Raw genomic sequence first — 16,322 nt, 5'->3', positions numbered from 1 at the left:
GATCGCTCCTATTATTTCCTTTTATTAAAAAACAAAACAAAATCATATCCAAACTAAATATCAAAATCGTTTCCTATTTTTGTGATACGTTTCCCTCCAACCTAAGCTAATTATCCTATTTTTATGAAAAACAAATCAAAATCCTTTCCAACCTGATTATCCTATATTTATTGAAAACAAAACAAAATCATTTTCAAACTAATTATCCTATCTCTTATTTCTAAATGTTAAACCGTGACGCAATATTACCCTATATTTAACCTAATTTTCATGTGACTTTACTATATTAACCTTAGATTTAATTTAGGCAAAATGTCATCTTATTTCTAAATGTTATCCGTGACGCAATATTAACCTTATATTTAACCTAATTTTTTAGTGTGACTTTACTATATTAACCCTAGATTAAATTTATCCCGTGACGCAATATTAACCCTAGATTTAACCTAATTTTTTAGTGTGACTTTACTATATTAACCCTAGATTTAATTTATGCAAAATGTCATCTCTTATTTCTAAGTGTTAACCCGTGACGCAATATTAACCCTAGATTTAACCTAATTTTTTCGCGTGAGTTTACAATGTTAACCCTAGATTTAATTTATGCAAAATGTCATCTCTAATTTTAACCTAATTTTTCCATCCACACATTTGCATATAATGTTTATCTAAAGTAAAATAAAATTATGTTCCTAATTATAAGCTGTTTTTTTGGAAAGGAATAACCGTTAACCCGTCTCGCTATACTTAACATAATCTCTTACTTATAAATGTTAATTTGTCTCGCTATACTTAACCTATTATGTTACGTTACTTATAAATGTTAATCCGTCTCGCTATACTTAACCTAATTTTCTCCTCATACTTTTGCATTTAATGTTTATCTAAAGTAAAATAAAATTATGTTCCTAATTATATGCTTTTTTTTTTAAATCTTTTACTTATAAATGTTAACTCGTCTCGCTATACTTAAACTAATTTTTCTATCCACACTTTTGTATTTAATGTTTATCTAAAGTAAAATAAAATTATGTTCCTAAGTATATGTTGTTTTTTTGGAAAGGAATAACTGTTAACCCGTCTCGCTATACTTAACCTAATCTCTTACTTATAAATGTTAACCCGTCTTGCTATACTTAACCTATTATGTTACGTTACGATATCAAGGACGATGTCATGGAAAATTATGTTATGGTACAGTACCAACGTCTATGCTTCTTAATATTATAAAATATTATATGACAATCATGACATTTATCTAAACTATTTGTTACCTATTACCGTCAACGCACGGGTCGATGGTCTAGTTTGTTTTTAAAGATGAACCGACTATTATCATTAATTGATAATCGGTAATCAAATCAATGGTCTATAGTATATCTAAAATATATTATAAAATCTATTTTAACTTTTTGTGGTGAAAAAAATTTGAATTCCATTTTAAATATAACTATCAATTTTATCACTTTCCCTTTTTATTTACTTTATGGAGTAACTGAATCCCTACTTAATTTTCAATAAACAATCCCTACTTGTTTACTATCAATCTTTTTTGTAAGTGTTACTTTCTTTTTTCTTTCAAAAAGGTTTCTTTTTATAAAAAAATAAATAAATGATATTCTTTCATTCAAATTGATAGAGTATATCGATACAATGCAAATTCGTTAAAACGTAAATGGATAAATCTGGGAACAAACTCACAACATCCATGTTAATAACATAAAACGGCAAAATAGAAAAGCCTACACATATGATTATATTTAAGTCCCCCGAATACTCATGTCTCCGAATTTGCAACGTTGACGACTCAAAAGTCATTGATTGAATCTGCACTGGATTGAAGCTGATCTGGCAACCTGAATCGAACAAATACCCGAACGAAAAAAACAAACAATGTCGCACAAAGACGACGAACAAAACAACGTCGCACTAAGACGACGAAATCATGAAAGAAAAAACGAAATAGATGTGAAAATAACTTATTTCAACAAAAGGGAAAGGGAAAAACAAGTTCGAGAGGTGATTTTGGATCAAAAGTTGACTCTAAATCACCCCTCTTTAATAGATGAAGGAGAATAAACTAGAGTTTTAACGATGGCTCACAAGAGAGAACGGGAAGAGAGAGAAGATTCAAGAATTTCTTTCAAAAGGTTAACACTAAATTCACACACATTAATTGTTAAAAAATAAGGAATTGATAATTCAAAATTCAACATATCAAATATTTTTGCAATTTTTCTACCATCTAAACTATACTTTTCAAAAAAAGTTATAGTTATTATTACCAGCAAAAAATCATACACTAACTTGTTCGTCTATCTGTATAAATTCTATAATATCTTGTTATATATATATATATGAAATCAAATTATAGTAGTAATTTAACGTTATACTGCTCAATATCGTTTTATTGAATTCTTGTTTTTTAAATTTACTCAATATCGCTCAATTATTGTTTTTTAAATTTGACCGTTAGATTATAAATTTTTATCATATATAAATGTGTCATGCTAACTAGTGCTCACGTGACACTAGTTAAAAAACAAAAAAAACAAAAAAGGAAAGTTTTACATAAGTTCAAATATATTTACACTATATTTGTTTTTTTATCTAGTGTTCCAAGGACACTTGTTATCATTTTTCTATATAAATAAATCATCTATATAAAATTTATACAAATTTAAAATCATTTGATTTCTTTTTTATGTCTACCAATATTAAAGGAAATGTTAGTAGTTTCTCACTAGTTTAAAATTAAACAACAGTCATTTTTTTTTTCCTTTTTCGGGATTCAAACCAGATTTTGCATATATTATGCATTATCCTTATAAACAATGAGTCTTGTTAACAAGTGTCTTCAAGATACTTTTTAAACATGATTAGTGCTAACAACACTCTCTTTTAAACACTTTCTCTAGCACTCACTTTTTTATTGGTTTAAATCATTGTGGATCTACACTTTGAAAATAGAACCCACAAAGAAGTGATGAGACATACATTGATTTTATCTAATAAAAAAATAACAAATGTTAGAGAGAGTGTTCAAAAGTGCTAACATTTCTCTTTTAAACATTATAAATTAAATAATAATTCTTTCAAATAGTTTTTTTTTTGATAGGAATTCTTTCAAATAGTTAAATATTTCAATTATCAATACAAATATACATATTTATTCAAAAATTTATTTATTATTCTTAAAAATATTCCAAAGACACTCCTTAGATTTCTTTTAAAACAAAGTCTTAAAAACAATTAGAGAGAGAGTGTGAAGTTGGTGAGCGGTGGTAAGATTAAGATTTGGTGGGGGAAGTCGACCCCACCTATTAGCTAATCCCTTTCACTTTCTTTCCTTTTTAGAACCCTAATTTCATTAATTAGTATTTGCATGAAGCGGTCGAATAATCCACGTGCCTCTCTTACTATTTTTCTTCTTCTTCTCTTCTTTTCTCCACCGCCGTTCTTTCATTCCTATTCCCGGCAAAAAATATTACGTGTAACTCCACGCGCTTCATTACTCTCTCTCTCTCTCTCTCTCTAACTCTCTTTGATGATTAGTTTCATAGTTTCATTTTCTTCTCATAAAATTTATAATAAAATAGATTATTCTATTTTGTAAATAAAATATTCAATTTCAGTAGCATTAACTGAACAAGAAGAAGAAGAAGAAGAAGAAGAAGAAGAAGAAGACGACTCTGTGATTAATTGATTCAACGCGTATTCGATTTTGTCCTTTTTCGAAAATCACCGACTTCAACTACATCATCACTCGCACACTTCACCATCTTTTTCACTTTCTGGTATGATTCTTCCATTTTTCTCCTCATTTTGCTCAATTTTACTAGGGTTTTCAATTCTGCTTTTTTTGTTTCTAGGTTTTCATGGCGTTTGATCAAACTTCTAGCCCTAAAACTATGCTGCCACCACCGGTGAACAACGTTATCCGATCGGATGAGTCGGTGAATGTAGGTTCCGGTGCGGCGGTTCCGGTTTATTATCCTGATACTGGGTTGGTTGGAGTAGGATATGGAAATGTTGCTTCTGGTGGTGGTTCTTCTACAACATGGTGTATTCGACCTCATCCACCTTTGAACCCTAATGTTGGGTTTAATTTCCCCAATCGTGTTGCTGTTGGCAATGCCGTTGATCTTTCGGGTAGTTTTGTTGCAACTTCTAATGGTTATCCTTTGAATTTGGGTAATTGGGTTACTACTGGTAATGCTTTGGATAGTAATAGTAATAGTAATAGTAATAATAGTATTCAGTATGGTAGCAGAGTGATTGGTAATGGTACTGGTGTTGGGTTGATTGGGACTCCTTCCGATCATGTTAATCAATCCGCTAGCCAGGCGAGTGAAAACAGCGGGGATGATTCTGTTTCCGGGCGGAAATTGAAGTTTATGTGTAGTTATGGTGGGAGGATTTATCCTAGACCTAGTGATGGATTGTTGAGGTATGTTGGTGGGCAGACTAGGATAATAAGTGTTAAGAGAAATGTGAGTTTTAATGATTTGGTGCAAAAGATGGTTGATACTTTTGGCCAACCTGTTGTCATCAAATATCAGCTTCCTGGTGAGGATCTTGATGCATTGGTCTCGGTTTCTTGTGCCGATGATCTTGATAATATGATGGAGGAGTATGAAAGGTTGATTCAGAGGTCTAAAGATGGTTCTCCTAAGTTAAGGGTTTTTCTGTTTTCTGCTTCCGAATTGGATCCTTCAGGTCTGCAACAGTTTGCAAATTTAAATGATGGTGGGCAGAAATATGTTGAAGCAGTGAATGGAATTTTCGAGAGGATTGATGGAAACAAACTCACAAGGAAAGGGAGTCTTACAAGTGCTGCATCTACTCAAAATTCTGATTTGAGTGGGTTCGAGGCTCCTGATAGCACAAATGCTGCTCAAGTTGATGTTAATGGCCTACCTATGTCCACCACTTTATCACCCGATGCGAATGTCATTGCATCCCATGATGCTACTACTGCAAATGTTATGGTTTCTGACCCTGTTGAATCGGTACACTCAAGTGTTTCTGCAGTTTCATTGGGGATACCTGTGGCTAATTCAGCTCCAACTCAGCCTCCACCTTTCCAGAATGAGGTTGAGGTAGAGAAGTTGGTGCCTGTTACTTTATCCCAACAGCAATTTGGCTTGCAGCAGTCTGGAATGCAAATTCCACCATCTGCGCCTTTGCAGGCATTCACTGATCCTCGACAACAAGTTCTGAACCATCCAGATTATGTCCCAATGCCTGCCCACATGGGATTCCCAAATCCCCAGCCTGTAGGTAGGTCTGGGACTATCTACTCTCAGCAGTATTTTCATGATAATACTGCTCGTTTTACATCCCAACAGGTAATCCCTGCATTGCATGTGACAATGACTCAGCCATCTTCTCATGCCGGTATAAGACCAAGTGTTATTCAACCACAACAAGTCATACATGGGCAACAGAACGGTTTTGAGCAATATTATGACGAAAATACTTCAGGGCTAAGGATGCACCACCAGCTTATTTCTGAGCAAAGTTGCAAAGCATATCCAGTTCAAGTCCCTTTCGGAGGTAATTATGGCTGGGTTCAAATTTCTCCTTCAGAGCATGTTTTTTATCATGATGGAATGTTACCTCAACAACCAGTAATGGTCCCTCAAAGAGTAGAGGATTGTTATATGTGTCAGAAAAAACTGCCTCATGCTCATTCAGATCCAGTGGTTCAGGATCAGCATAATAGCTGTGTAGGTTCAGTTCCTGATTCAATGCCAAGTTACAACAGTCTCCCGGTAGAGGACAATTTAAGAGCTCAACCAACAAACAGGGTGTCGGTGACTGCACAAGTGAAGGAAGGCAATGTTAATGTTGAACAAGCAGTTGGGACCAGACCCAGGGACATTATATCGTGTGGTGACACAAGTGGTCTTCCTCTGGAGGCTGAAGGTGAGAGAAATAGGTCTGATCATCCCAGAAACGCAGTGATTATCCCGGAAATGGTTGCAAGAACAGGTGAAAAACAGTCGTCAGGGGACGGGCTTACAGGAACAGCACCACTGTCTTATCTTGATGATTTCGCCCGCCAGCACATGGTGCCAGTTGAAACCTGGGCCAAAGAAGATGTGGTCTTGAATACGCCTGTTAATGAAATACCTTTAGTTGGTGGCACATCAGTTGAAAATTCTGTGTGTAGGGTTCAAGAATCATCAACAGAATATACTAATGAGCTTGCTAATACAATTTCAAAAGCAGATGTTGTGGAGAATTGGATTGCACAGGACCTGCTCAAACCTATTGATGGAGGGATGGACAACCTCAAGATAAGAAATCCTGAAACTTTTGTAAATAATGATAATTTTGATTATAGTACTCAGCATGCTATAGAGAAGAAAGGGGTGGATTTGGATAACATTGGCAGGTCAAAATTGATTGCTGATGGAAATCAAATTAAGATGGTTGATACTCTTCCTAATCCCACTGTAGAAATTTCATATGGTAATAAATCCAGGCCAGTGGAGTACAATGAGGTTGCACACTCGCCTGTTTGGGGAAGTCCTGGAACAAATCCTCAATCGAAGAATGGAAACCATCAGAAGGATGATGCAGTTTTATCTTCAATTTCGCAACCTGTTGGGTTTGGACATGTGCAGGATTCTTCAAACTCACTTTTTAGCAATCAGGATCCATGGAATATACACGGTACCTACTATCCACCACCTAGACCTGACAAAGTCACATCAAAGAAAGAAACCTATTCTTATATGGATCAGTTAGGTGAGAATTCAGGTAACGGTGTTGAACAAAAGTTTGATGGTCAATTGAATGATGGTCTCTATCAGACATTCAAACAGAATTCAACATTAGAAGAAGCACGATATACCAAGGGTCCGTAAATTGTTAAAGTCTTGCATATCAGTTATCCTTATCAATCATAAATAGTTTAGATCTCGTATTTCATACTCATTGTATTTTGGTTTCTTCATTGATCACCAGAAGACCAACAACTTCAAGCTGTTGCTGAAAGTTCAGCTGCATCTGTTTTGCACTCAAGCACTTCAAATCCTGACTTACATGCCCGAGATGTGTCCCTTCATGAAAACATTGAAGATGGAGATGTTCAAAATAATCTACTAGATGTACACTGTAAAGAAAAAGCTCAGGTGACTGACATCCTTTCTATTTATATTATTTTTTTCATTCTTGCAATTGCAGGAACTGTCTCCAAAATAAAATGTTTCTTCCTCTCACATTCTTGCTCCTTCTTAGTTCTGAATTTATTATTCTTCTAAATAGAATTATTATCTTTCCTCCTTAGGATGACAAAAGCAATCTGTCAGAGAAAGCAAATTTTGGCTTTCCAGCATCAGATGTTGGATCATTACAGGTTGAATGTTTTCTACTGTATGTTTTTTTCTATTAAAATTGCTTTCCCTGCTAAACTAAAACCTTGCTGTGGGAATGTGGCTAGATTATTAAAAATAGTGACCTTGAAGAGCTAGTAGAATTGGGCTCTGGGACCTTTGGGACTGTGTATCATGGAAAGTGGAGAGGTACTGATGTTGCAATAAAGCGGATCAATGATAGGTGTTTTGCTGGAAAGCCTTCAGAGCAAGAGCGCTTGGTCTGTTTCTCATTAGGAATTATTATTGATTTTGATTTCCATTGTCTCTTAGTTTCCTTCATTATCAGTAAACTAGCTTACATTGTTCACGGTTTATGCATCAAGCAGAGAGCTGATTTTTGGAATGAAGCAATCAAGCTTGCTGACTTGCACCACCCAAACGTGGTAGCTTTTTATGGTGTTGTTCTTGATGGCCCAGGAGGGTCTGTGGCAACAGTAACAGAGTATATGGTTAATGGTTCTCTAAGAAATGCCTGCCAGAAGAATGGAAGGTATGTGTATACCGTGCATGCACACACTTCTACCTGTTGGCTATTTTGCATTACCCTGGTTTTATGTATTACTATTTCATATTATAAACGTTTGCATCTTTTTTTTATGATATCAGGAATCTTGACAAGCGCAAGCGTCTTATGATTGCAATGGATGTGGCCTTTGGCATGGAGTACCTCCATGGAAAAAACATTGTGCACTTCGACTTGAAAAGTGACAACTTGCTTGTGAATCTTCGTGATCCACACCGCCCAATATGCAAGGTTTTAAATGTTTCTGATGTGATAATATTATATTTAAAATATTGTTCTGCAGCATTCATCTGTGTTAGACATTCATCACATCACTTTGTATATAAGGAGCTGAATAACTAGTGCACCAAATTAGTGAACCAACTTCAATATATTATAAGGCTCTTAGCAATTCAATGGTGTGAGAGTTCGTTGTGTGACAACATATAACCCATCTTCTGTACTTTTTGAGAAGGTGATTGGATACTAGTGTTAGGGATATGTTGAGGTGGCTTTTCTTGGAGGAGCATGATGAGATACATTTACAATTTGCTGCTTTTGTCGGATTTAAGAAATTTGAATCATCAGAAAGGCAAATTTAAAGACTAATATTTTATTTAGCTATACTCAAGGTCTAGGCAGACATGATTGATATATACAAAAAAAGATAGTGCTATATCACTCAAAATGGTTCTTTATTACATTAGAGTTTAGTCTGCAATTTCTCATCACAGATTTGCAGTGTTCTCCCTAGAGCGCCACTAGGAATACACAACTACTAATAAATGCATCAAGTATAAGTCAGGATTGAAGATGCATAGCTCTCCCACAAAAAATTGAAATTTAGTGTTTTTTTTTTTTTGTGTGTGGGGTTAACACAAAAAATTGAAATTTATTGTTAAATCTTGAATTTTGGAGTTTTCACTACATTCTAATTAGGTACTTATTAGCATTCACCAATGATTTTACGCTGAACCTTAATGTATGCTCCATACTAATGTTCCTATATCATAGAAATGTCCGTGTAGAGTTAACGAGTCGTTTGTTGGCCATGATGAGATAATGATAGATTGAATAATAGGATGAGTCTGATAAGATCTTATCATATCCAATGATTGTTTCACACTTAAATAAACAAAATTACCTTTCCTATTAGACATCTCGTGGGATTTTCCTCCGAATATGTGATACCTGTATTCACAAATCGAATACTAGGTTACAATGAAGATACAAGAATGTTCTCGAGCCTCTCTTCTCCCACTATCCACCACCAAGCTGATACTGAATAATTGCATTCCCAAATCAAATACAATGGGATTTATTGAAGATTGTTTTGGGTTCACTATCTACCTGAATACGATGGAAGTGACTTAACTGGCCCCTGAGGATTATACTTATTGATGATACTCCATACCATCATTGGTGTATGTCACCTGATACTGGCTGACATGAAGTATACAAGTAATTTGAGATGTTTTTGCGCAGTATCCGATTGTTCTGTTAACCGACCATACCTGCAGTTTGTTAGTTTTACTGGCCTAAATATGCCTATTGCCTATGCCTCATCCTTATTTTTCTTGTTTACATATTCAATGCAATTGACACCATGATCTACTAACGATTTAAAATTAGTTCCACCTCTGCAACATTAAGCACCATCTTATTTTCAGTTTTTTGTTAAACTGGTTTTAGGGTATATAGTACTTCCTGTCACAATCAAAACAGTTCTACTTTCAGCACAGAGCAACTAAATGTATTATGTTCCATATCCCAGTTATTCACACGTTGATTCTGATACCAGGTTGGAGACTTGGGTCTGTCCAAAGTAAAATGCCAGACTCTAATATCCGGTGGTGTGAGAGGAACCCTACCTTGGATGGCACCTGAACTCCTGAATGGGAGTAGTAGCCTTGTTTCAGAAAAGGTTTATCTAACTCATTAACATTGATTTATTTAATGATTTTCGCACATTTTTTCATTCTCTAAATCTAAACTAGTTTTCTTCTAATATTTGTTCTCCTAGGTTGATGTGTTCTCATTTGGTATTGTCATGTGGGAACTGCTCACTGGAGAAGAGCCGTATGCTGATTTGCACTATGGGGCCATCATAGGTAATCCAAAGGCTGAATCCATACTATAGAGTCAGGTTATATTAGCTTTTGGTTATTGAGCTGTGGATTTTTCCAAACATAATTCAGGTGGAATTGTGAACAACACTTTGCGGCCTCCAGTTCCAGAATCTTGTGATCCAGAATGGAGAGTGCTGATGGAGAGGTGCTGGTCTTCAGAACCATCAGAAAGACCTTCATTTACCGAGATTGCCAATGATTTACGTTCCATGGCGGCCAAGATCTCTCCCAAAGGACAAAATCAACAGCAGCAGCCTGCTTCATCTCAGAATCAGGTGCAGAAATAATTTCCTACAACTACAGGAGCGAGATGCTTAATCCTATATCCGTCTATGGTTTGTGTTTCCCATCCAATTGGCAATATTTGCTTTATGAAGGTCTTGTAAGTGTCAGAAGGTAACCTATGGTTGTTAATAAGTGTCAGGTTGTCTAGTACTACTACCTATTCTTGTAATACACCCAAGGTCAGTACTATAAAAGAAAAAAGATAAAAGAAAAAGAAAAATGTTTGTCAGTATTCTAAATTTTTTACAGTGCTTGTAAAAATTGATATTGTAAAGAGGAACAGCACTTTTAACTGTGTTTGCAATTGTTACTGTTGTTCCATGTTTAAAGTGATTATTGTACTAAATACCAACCAAAGATCATTTCTTTTCTTTAACAAATACCACTACTGGGTTTGACTTGTGCACTCAGGCAATTAAATTTCTTTGTTCTTATCAATTACGTGGGAGCCACCAACAGCTGAGAGTGACACAGCTTACCGTTGGAGTCTGCTTTATCTTTCTTTAAATGGAATCCATATTTTATATCTTTTTTTTTGGTAGAATATTTTCTATCATTTTTATACTATTATATTAAATTATATATTGCCGTCCCTTGAGCTACCGACTTGGCAATTGAAATTGCCAAATGCCAGATACATCGCGTAATGTTGTTGTTTGCATTACCAAACTTCATAGGATGCTTTATTTGCTTGTAGTTTAAAAAGCTATAATCCCTTTTATTAATATTATTATTGCTTGAAGATTTTTTAAGACAGTTGTAGCTTCATTTTCTTTGTCATTATCTCCCTTGCATCTCTCCTTTTTAATGATTGTCACCTACAAAAGAATCTGAACAAATAAAACCCCTCAACTGATCTAACTCTAAAAACTTGGTATTATTTCTCTGAAAATATGGCTGCTTTTGAGGGAAGCCCATTGGTCGAGGCGGTGGAACACAGTAGAGAAGATTTCAATGATCATCAAGAGGATAGTGGATGTGGGTATGGGTGCTTTCGTGCTTGTGGGTTGAAATGGGGGCTAGGCAATGATGAAGGTAAAGGTCTATTGGAGCAAAGGGAAGATTCTTGGTGGGTTTGCAAGTTGAGGAAGATGAAAGAGGTTTCAGAAGTGATTGCAGGTCCTAAGTGGAAGACATTCATTAGAAAGATTAGCATGTATGGTAAGAAGCAACAGAAGGGTAAGTTCCAATATGATGAACACAGCTATGCTCTCAACTTCAGTAGTGGGGCTCAGAGTGAAGATGACGACTTGCCGCACAGTTTTTCTGCTAGGTTTAGTGCTCCTTTTCCCTCTGGACGTCGCCAGGGTGAACTGTGATTCATGCATGCATATCGTGTTGATTAAGGTTTTATAGCTTAAATTTGTGCACTGGATGGTATATTTGTAGATTCATTCATCATTCATTGTGTAAATCTCATTCTTTTGATTCATATTTTTTTGTTTCCGACCTTTCCCTTCCCTTGGTTCAATGTTCCTTTTTTTTTTTTTTGTATTTTTTAAATGTAAATTATAGAAAATAAAAAACTAAAGAGAGATAGAGATAATCATATATGGTGTCTCATATGGTTTCCTGAACTTTGAACTGGAAAAAACTTTAGAAGAACTAGGACATGTAACATGGTAAGATGACAGACCAAACGTAGACTGAATAATTTTGTCCACAAAATGTAAGATGGAGAAGCACATGGAGAATTGAAATGATCCCATAAGAATATACTTTTGGTAGATATGTCTATCTGTATTTAACTCTTTTTTTATTTAATCAGCAAAATTTATTGATACCACACTTCAGCAAGACCCATAGTAAGATGACAGACCAAACTTAGACTAAACAATTCAACTTAATACGTATTGAATCAATCACAGAGCCTTCTTCTTCTTCTTCTTCACTTAATGCTACTGAAATTGAATTATATTTACAAAATAGAATAGAATAATCATAATCATAATCTATTTTTTGAGATGAAATTGAAACTAATCAAAGAGTTAGAGAGAATAATGAAGTGTGTGGGGTTGCACGTAATATTTTTGCCGGGAATGGGAAGGAAACAACAGCGGTGGAGAAAGGAAGAGAACAAAGCACAGAGAAAGATAGATGGAATTTTAACAAAGATAGAAGGCGACAATGCGCTATTGACTACTCTGACTCAACTTAGTGCTTTTTTTTTTTGTTATGAAACGGTTATTCCGCGCAACAACAGAGACTAATCTCTCGAATTGGGTAGGACCGCAATGAGTGACAAAACTCATCCTCAAGAGATTTATCATTGTTGCGATCATATTGTTGGATTCGAACTCAATACTTTTTTTAAGTTAAAAGAGATATCTTATCATTCATTCAAGTGCACTTGGTATTACTGTAAATTTAGTAATATCCTAATGAACTATCATGATTTTGCAAACAATTAAATATGTACACCTATAATTTTCATATATTTATAACATTTTATTTTCTTTTGATATCTCTTATCCAATCACATCATTGACAATTCACAGTTATCACATTAATTTTCATATTTTTATTCTTTTCTCTCTCAAGATGTAAAATAGATATTGAATGTCCGGTAAGCATTCTCTTCTCTTTTTGTACAAGCTATGCTTCATAACAATTATTGTAACACCATAGTTTTGCACAACATGCATTAAGTAACAATTTGCTATAAAAATAATAAAGTTGACATCAATTTGCTATGAAAATATCAAATGTCAATTTCAACCTGAGTAAAAGTTAACCCCCGTACCATGAAAGGAATGAGTTTATCTAGGAAAAGAAAACAGTTTAAATGTACACCCCTTATTACAAATTTGGACTAAGGTACTGATTGGATAAACAACTTATTACGATAAACACTTGTGCCTGTTAAATTGTTTTCTAAGAGTTACGGGCTATTTTAGTTAGTTATCTTGGGGAGCTTAAGAAAATAAGTTCAAAATCCAAACAGGCACGTGATGCTAGATACATCTAACTTTTCGCTTAAACTTAAAAGACCTGGCAGAGCATACTTAACCACTTTTTTAAGTAAAATTATTTTTAATGTTTCTGAAACATTAGGGTAATTTGCATTGCCAGGGTTTGTTAGAGGACACCCCATGAAATTTTAATGTCACATGATTCAAAGAGTGTGTGCAAGACAAGAATCAGAGTTTAAAAAACACAACATGCCTACAATTCTCAAAGTTTGAATAATTATAACACAATCCAGATAATGGATGAAATCACAAAGACACAGTATCACAAAAATGACAGCGACAACAACTAGGTTCCCAAAAACAAAAATCTCATCTTAGGATAATAGTATCCCTTGATTGTCATTTCTAATAATTGCAATTTCTGCCTCCTACCATGATCTCCATGTCATTCGAATTGCAGATTCTGTACCAAAGAATATGATATGGCATTAAGATATGCAGCTTATGAGAAAAAAAATTATAAAACCAACAGAAAAATAAAATCTGAAAATTACTTACAAATTTTATTGAAGGCCACAATGTCACAACTTTGGACATACTCATTGATGGGCTCAACGGTAAGATAATCCTCAACCATATTGTCAACAGAAACAAGATCATCCACAATAGTAAGCATAATTTGAAGTTTCTTGATACCATACCCAACAGGAACAAGTTTGGCTATGAAAGCAATAAACTAATATCAGAATCACAGAGATAGCTAGTATAGATAAATAAAACAAACAAATAAAATTAATAGTAAAGATGGCTACAAAATCTCTACAAAACAAAGACTAATATATACTTTTTACGCATTCGAGTATTTGAAAATAGTTTCTCTTTTACAATTGAAAAATAAGATATTTCACTATTGGATAAAACATTCCACCATTAGATCAAGTGAGATATAAAGGGACTTATTGAGTATTGACCCAATAGTGGAAAACAAACTTATGCATAGTACACCAATATCTTATTTGTGCACCATAGACATAGCCGTGAAAAATAGTATACAATAAACTGAAACTTGTTATTCAGAATCATATCATATATTATACAAGATATATTAGAAGGAAAAAAAAAAAAAAAAGGGCAACCCGGTGCACTAAAGCTCACGCATACGCAGGGTTCGGGAAGGGATCCCACCATTTGGTGTATTGTACGCAGCCTTACCCTGTTTGTACACAAGAGACTGTTTCCATGACTTGAACCCGTGACCTTACAGTCACATGACAACAACTTTACCAATTGCGCCAAGGTTACCCATCATACAACATATATTAGAATTAGAATGAAAACAATCAAGAAAGCTGAAATGCACAAATATCAATCGACGGAAAAATAAAAATTGTTAAGAGACAAATAACATACATGCACCCCAAAACAACCCTTCCAACTGAACAGATCTCACTGCTTCTTCAAGTTTCTTCATGTCGGTCTCATCATCCCATGGCTTCACATCCAACAATACAGATGATTTCCCACCTGAGAATGCAATCAGCAGAAAACCAATACTCTAAATTGATGTCCAACCAGATTCGAAATAATTACGAGGATATGAGATACAACAGAAACTTACTCTCTTTCTTTTTGCCAGATGCCTTCACGGCTGCTGCCCGTTCCTCAGCTGCCTTCTTCTCTTCCTCAGTCTCTTCACCAAACAAATCAACATCGTCATCATCTTCATCCTCAGCTTCAGCGGCCTTTGTGTCAGAAACTGGAGGAGTGGCAACAGTCTCTTCAGCCACAAGAGAAGATTCCACAGTGACACCAGATCCCTCACCAGAAACACCACTACAATCACAAAAATCAATTAAAATTTGACAAAGAATTGCATAATGAATACAAGTCACTTGAATAACAAGTCATGACAAATAAAATCCTTATTATAATTTCTAATTTCTAATTTATTTTACAATGTTCGAATATAATTGACAAAGACGGTAAGGGGAACTTACGCAATTCTCAACAAAGCATCAATGTGCTTGTACCACCTAGCAACATTCCCATATTCATATGATGGAACGGATGGCAAAGCTGAATAAACAGTGATGTCATCCTTTGAAGCTTGGTACCTTAACAGATCAAATAAAAACAGAATTCATAAGAAACAAAAAAATAAATAAAACAAATAAATAAACAATCAATTATGAACAGAAAGAAAAGAAGAAGAAAAAAAAACCTACCCAGTGATGTAACTGCGTGTAAGAAGGTACTCATCAAGCTTCTTCAACCCAGATTCAGCCTTAAGGTTATAGAGTGTGACTGCCATTTTTTTCTTCTACTTCACAAAACAGATACCATAACAATGATTAACATAAATCACCAAAAAATTCAAATTCAATTTTTTTACATTGAAATCAATCACTGCAACTAAATTGCGAAACCCCCAAAGAAAAACTCAAATTAGGAAGATAAGCTAAAACAATGATTGAGCAAAAACCCATTAATACAAATTACAAAAAAAAAAAAAAAAAAAAACAATCATCTTACTTGAAATCAATGGATAATGAAAAAGCCTTAAAAAAACACAGATTCAGGATAATATATTACAGATTTATGCTAACATCGAATTTAGGGTTTTGTGAATTTAAATTGAAGAAGAAGAGATCGATTGAATGAGTTTACCTGTGTTGAGAGAGGCGAGGAGATTGAAGGCAAAGAGTAGTAACGAGATGCAAAGTGAGAGTGAATTGAAAAAGTGTTTTGTTTTATATAGGTTGAGAAGTGTTGTTTTTTTTTTTAAAAAAAAAAAGTGTGGTTTTATCAATTCCTATTACTTCCCTCAAAAAAACAAAATCAATTCCTATTACTTTTCCCACCCCACCAGACAACGCCCTATTTTATTTTTTTTTTTGGTTTAAATGTGTCATTGGTCCCTGCACTTTGTAAAAATATTGGTATTGGTCCCTCTGTTAACTTTCTGTTAAAAAAAAAACACAAAACCAACGGAGTGCCACGTGGCCCAATCATTTCACGCCACGTGGCACCAATATCAATATTTTTACAAAGTGCAGGGACCAATACCAATATTTTTACAAAGGATCAATACCAATAGTTTTGTGTT

The 16,322-nt window shown here is 34.5% G+C and overlaps 3 protein-coding genes across 4 annotated transcripts; 2 read left to right on the top strand and 1 right to left on the bottom strand.

Annotated features, from left to right (window-relative positions):
* The first annotated feature begins 3,305 nt into the window (after positions 1–3,305).
* Positions 3,306–10,650, top strand: LOC25488387 (uncharacterized). The gene is made up of 10 exons (XM_024777504.2): positions 3,306–3,797; positions 3,873–6,870; positions 6,979–7,145; positions 7,301–7,369; positions 7,454–7,606; positions 7,715–7,878; positions 7,995–8,142; positions 9,692–9,814; positions 9,914–10,001; positions 10,089–10,650. Exons 2-10 carry the CDS (start codon positions 3,879–3,881, stop codon positions 10,304–10,306), a joined length of 4,122 nt encoding a protein of 1,373 aa, XP_024633272.1. The 5' UTR covers positions 3,306–3,797; positions 3,873–3,878; the 3' UTR covers positions 10,307–10,650.
* A 190-nt stretch (positions 10,651–10,840) lies between these two features.
* LOC25488388 (uncharacterized) lies at positions 10,841–11,755 on the top strand. The gene has a single exon (XM_013608603.3). It carries the CDS (start codon positions 11,198–11,200, stop codon positions 11,621–11,623), a length of 426 nt encoding a protein of 141 aa, XP_013464057.1. The 5' UTR covers positions 10,841–11,197; the 3' UTR covers positions 11,624–11,755.
* A 1,672-nt stretch (positions 11,756–13,427) lies between these two features.
* On the bottom strand, positions 13,428–15,997 carry LOC25488389 (elongation factor 1-delta). Of its 2 annotated transcripts, none has more exons than XM_013608605.3 (7): positions 15,884–15,997; positions 15,442–15,536; positions 15,214–15,330; positions 14,835–15,049; positions 14,627–14,740; positions 13,775–13,936; positions 13,428–13,679 (listed from the first exon to the last, which is right to left on the bottom strand). In XM_013608605.3, coding segments are annotated over exons 2-7 (696 nt in total). In that variant the 5' UTR covers positions 15,528–15,536; positions 15,884–15,997; the 3' UTR covers positions 13,428–13,677. The 2 variants fall into 2 exon arrangements, with proteins under 2 accessions (XP_013464059.1, XP_024631400.1); XM_024775632.2 differs by having other exon boundaries at positions 15,442–15,539; positions 15,884–15,996.
* Between the last annotated feature and the right edge of the window lie 325 nt (positions 15,998–16,322).

This window comes from Medicago truncatula, chromosome 2 (assembly GCF_003473485.1).
Source record: "Medicago truncatula cultivar Jemalong A17 chromosome 2, MtrunA17r5.0-ANR, whole genome shotgun sequence".
Taxonomy (NCBI): domain Eukaryota; kingdom Viridiplantae; phylum Streptophyta; class Magnoliopsida; order Fabales; family Fabaceae; genus Medicago; species Medicago truncatula.
The sequence above is the reverse complement of the archived record's forward strand: the minus strand, read 5'-3'. Positions and strand labels throughout refer to the sequence as shown.

Bases quoted from the DNA above. Each gene is read 5' to 3' on its own strand.
- LOC25488387 (XM_024777504.2), top strand. From the start codon at position 3,879: ATGGCGTTTGATCAAACTTCTAGCCCTAAAACTATGCTGCCACCACCG. The intron at 7,607-7,714 runs GTCTGTTTCTCA...TGCATCAAGCAG, and splicing joins CTTCAGAGCAAGAGCGCTTG to AGAGCTGATTTTTGGAATGA. The intron at 9,815-9,913 runs GTTTATCTAACT...TTGTTCTCCTAG, and splicing joins GTAGCCTTGTTTCAGAAAAG to GTTGATGTGTTCTCATTTGG.
- LOC25488388 (XM_013608603.3), top strand. From the start codon at position 11,198: ATGGCTGCTTTTGAGGGAAGCCCATTGGTCGAGGCGGTGGAACACAGT.
- LOC25488389 (XM_013608605.3), bottom strand. From the start codon at position 15,527: ATGGCAGTCACACTCTATAACCTTAAGGCTGAATCTGGGTTGAAGAAG. The intron at 14,741-14,834 runs GTAAGTTTCTGT...TTGCATTCTCAG, and splicing joins ATCTGGCAAAAAGAAAGAGA to GTGGGAAATCATCTGTATTG. The intron at 13,937-14,626 runs GTATGTTATTTG...TTGCTTTCATAG, and splicing joins AGGGTTGTTTTGGGGTGCAT to CCAAACTTGTTCCTGTTGGG.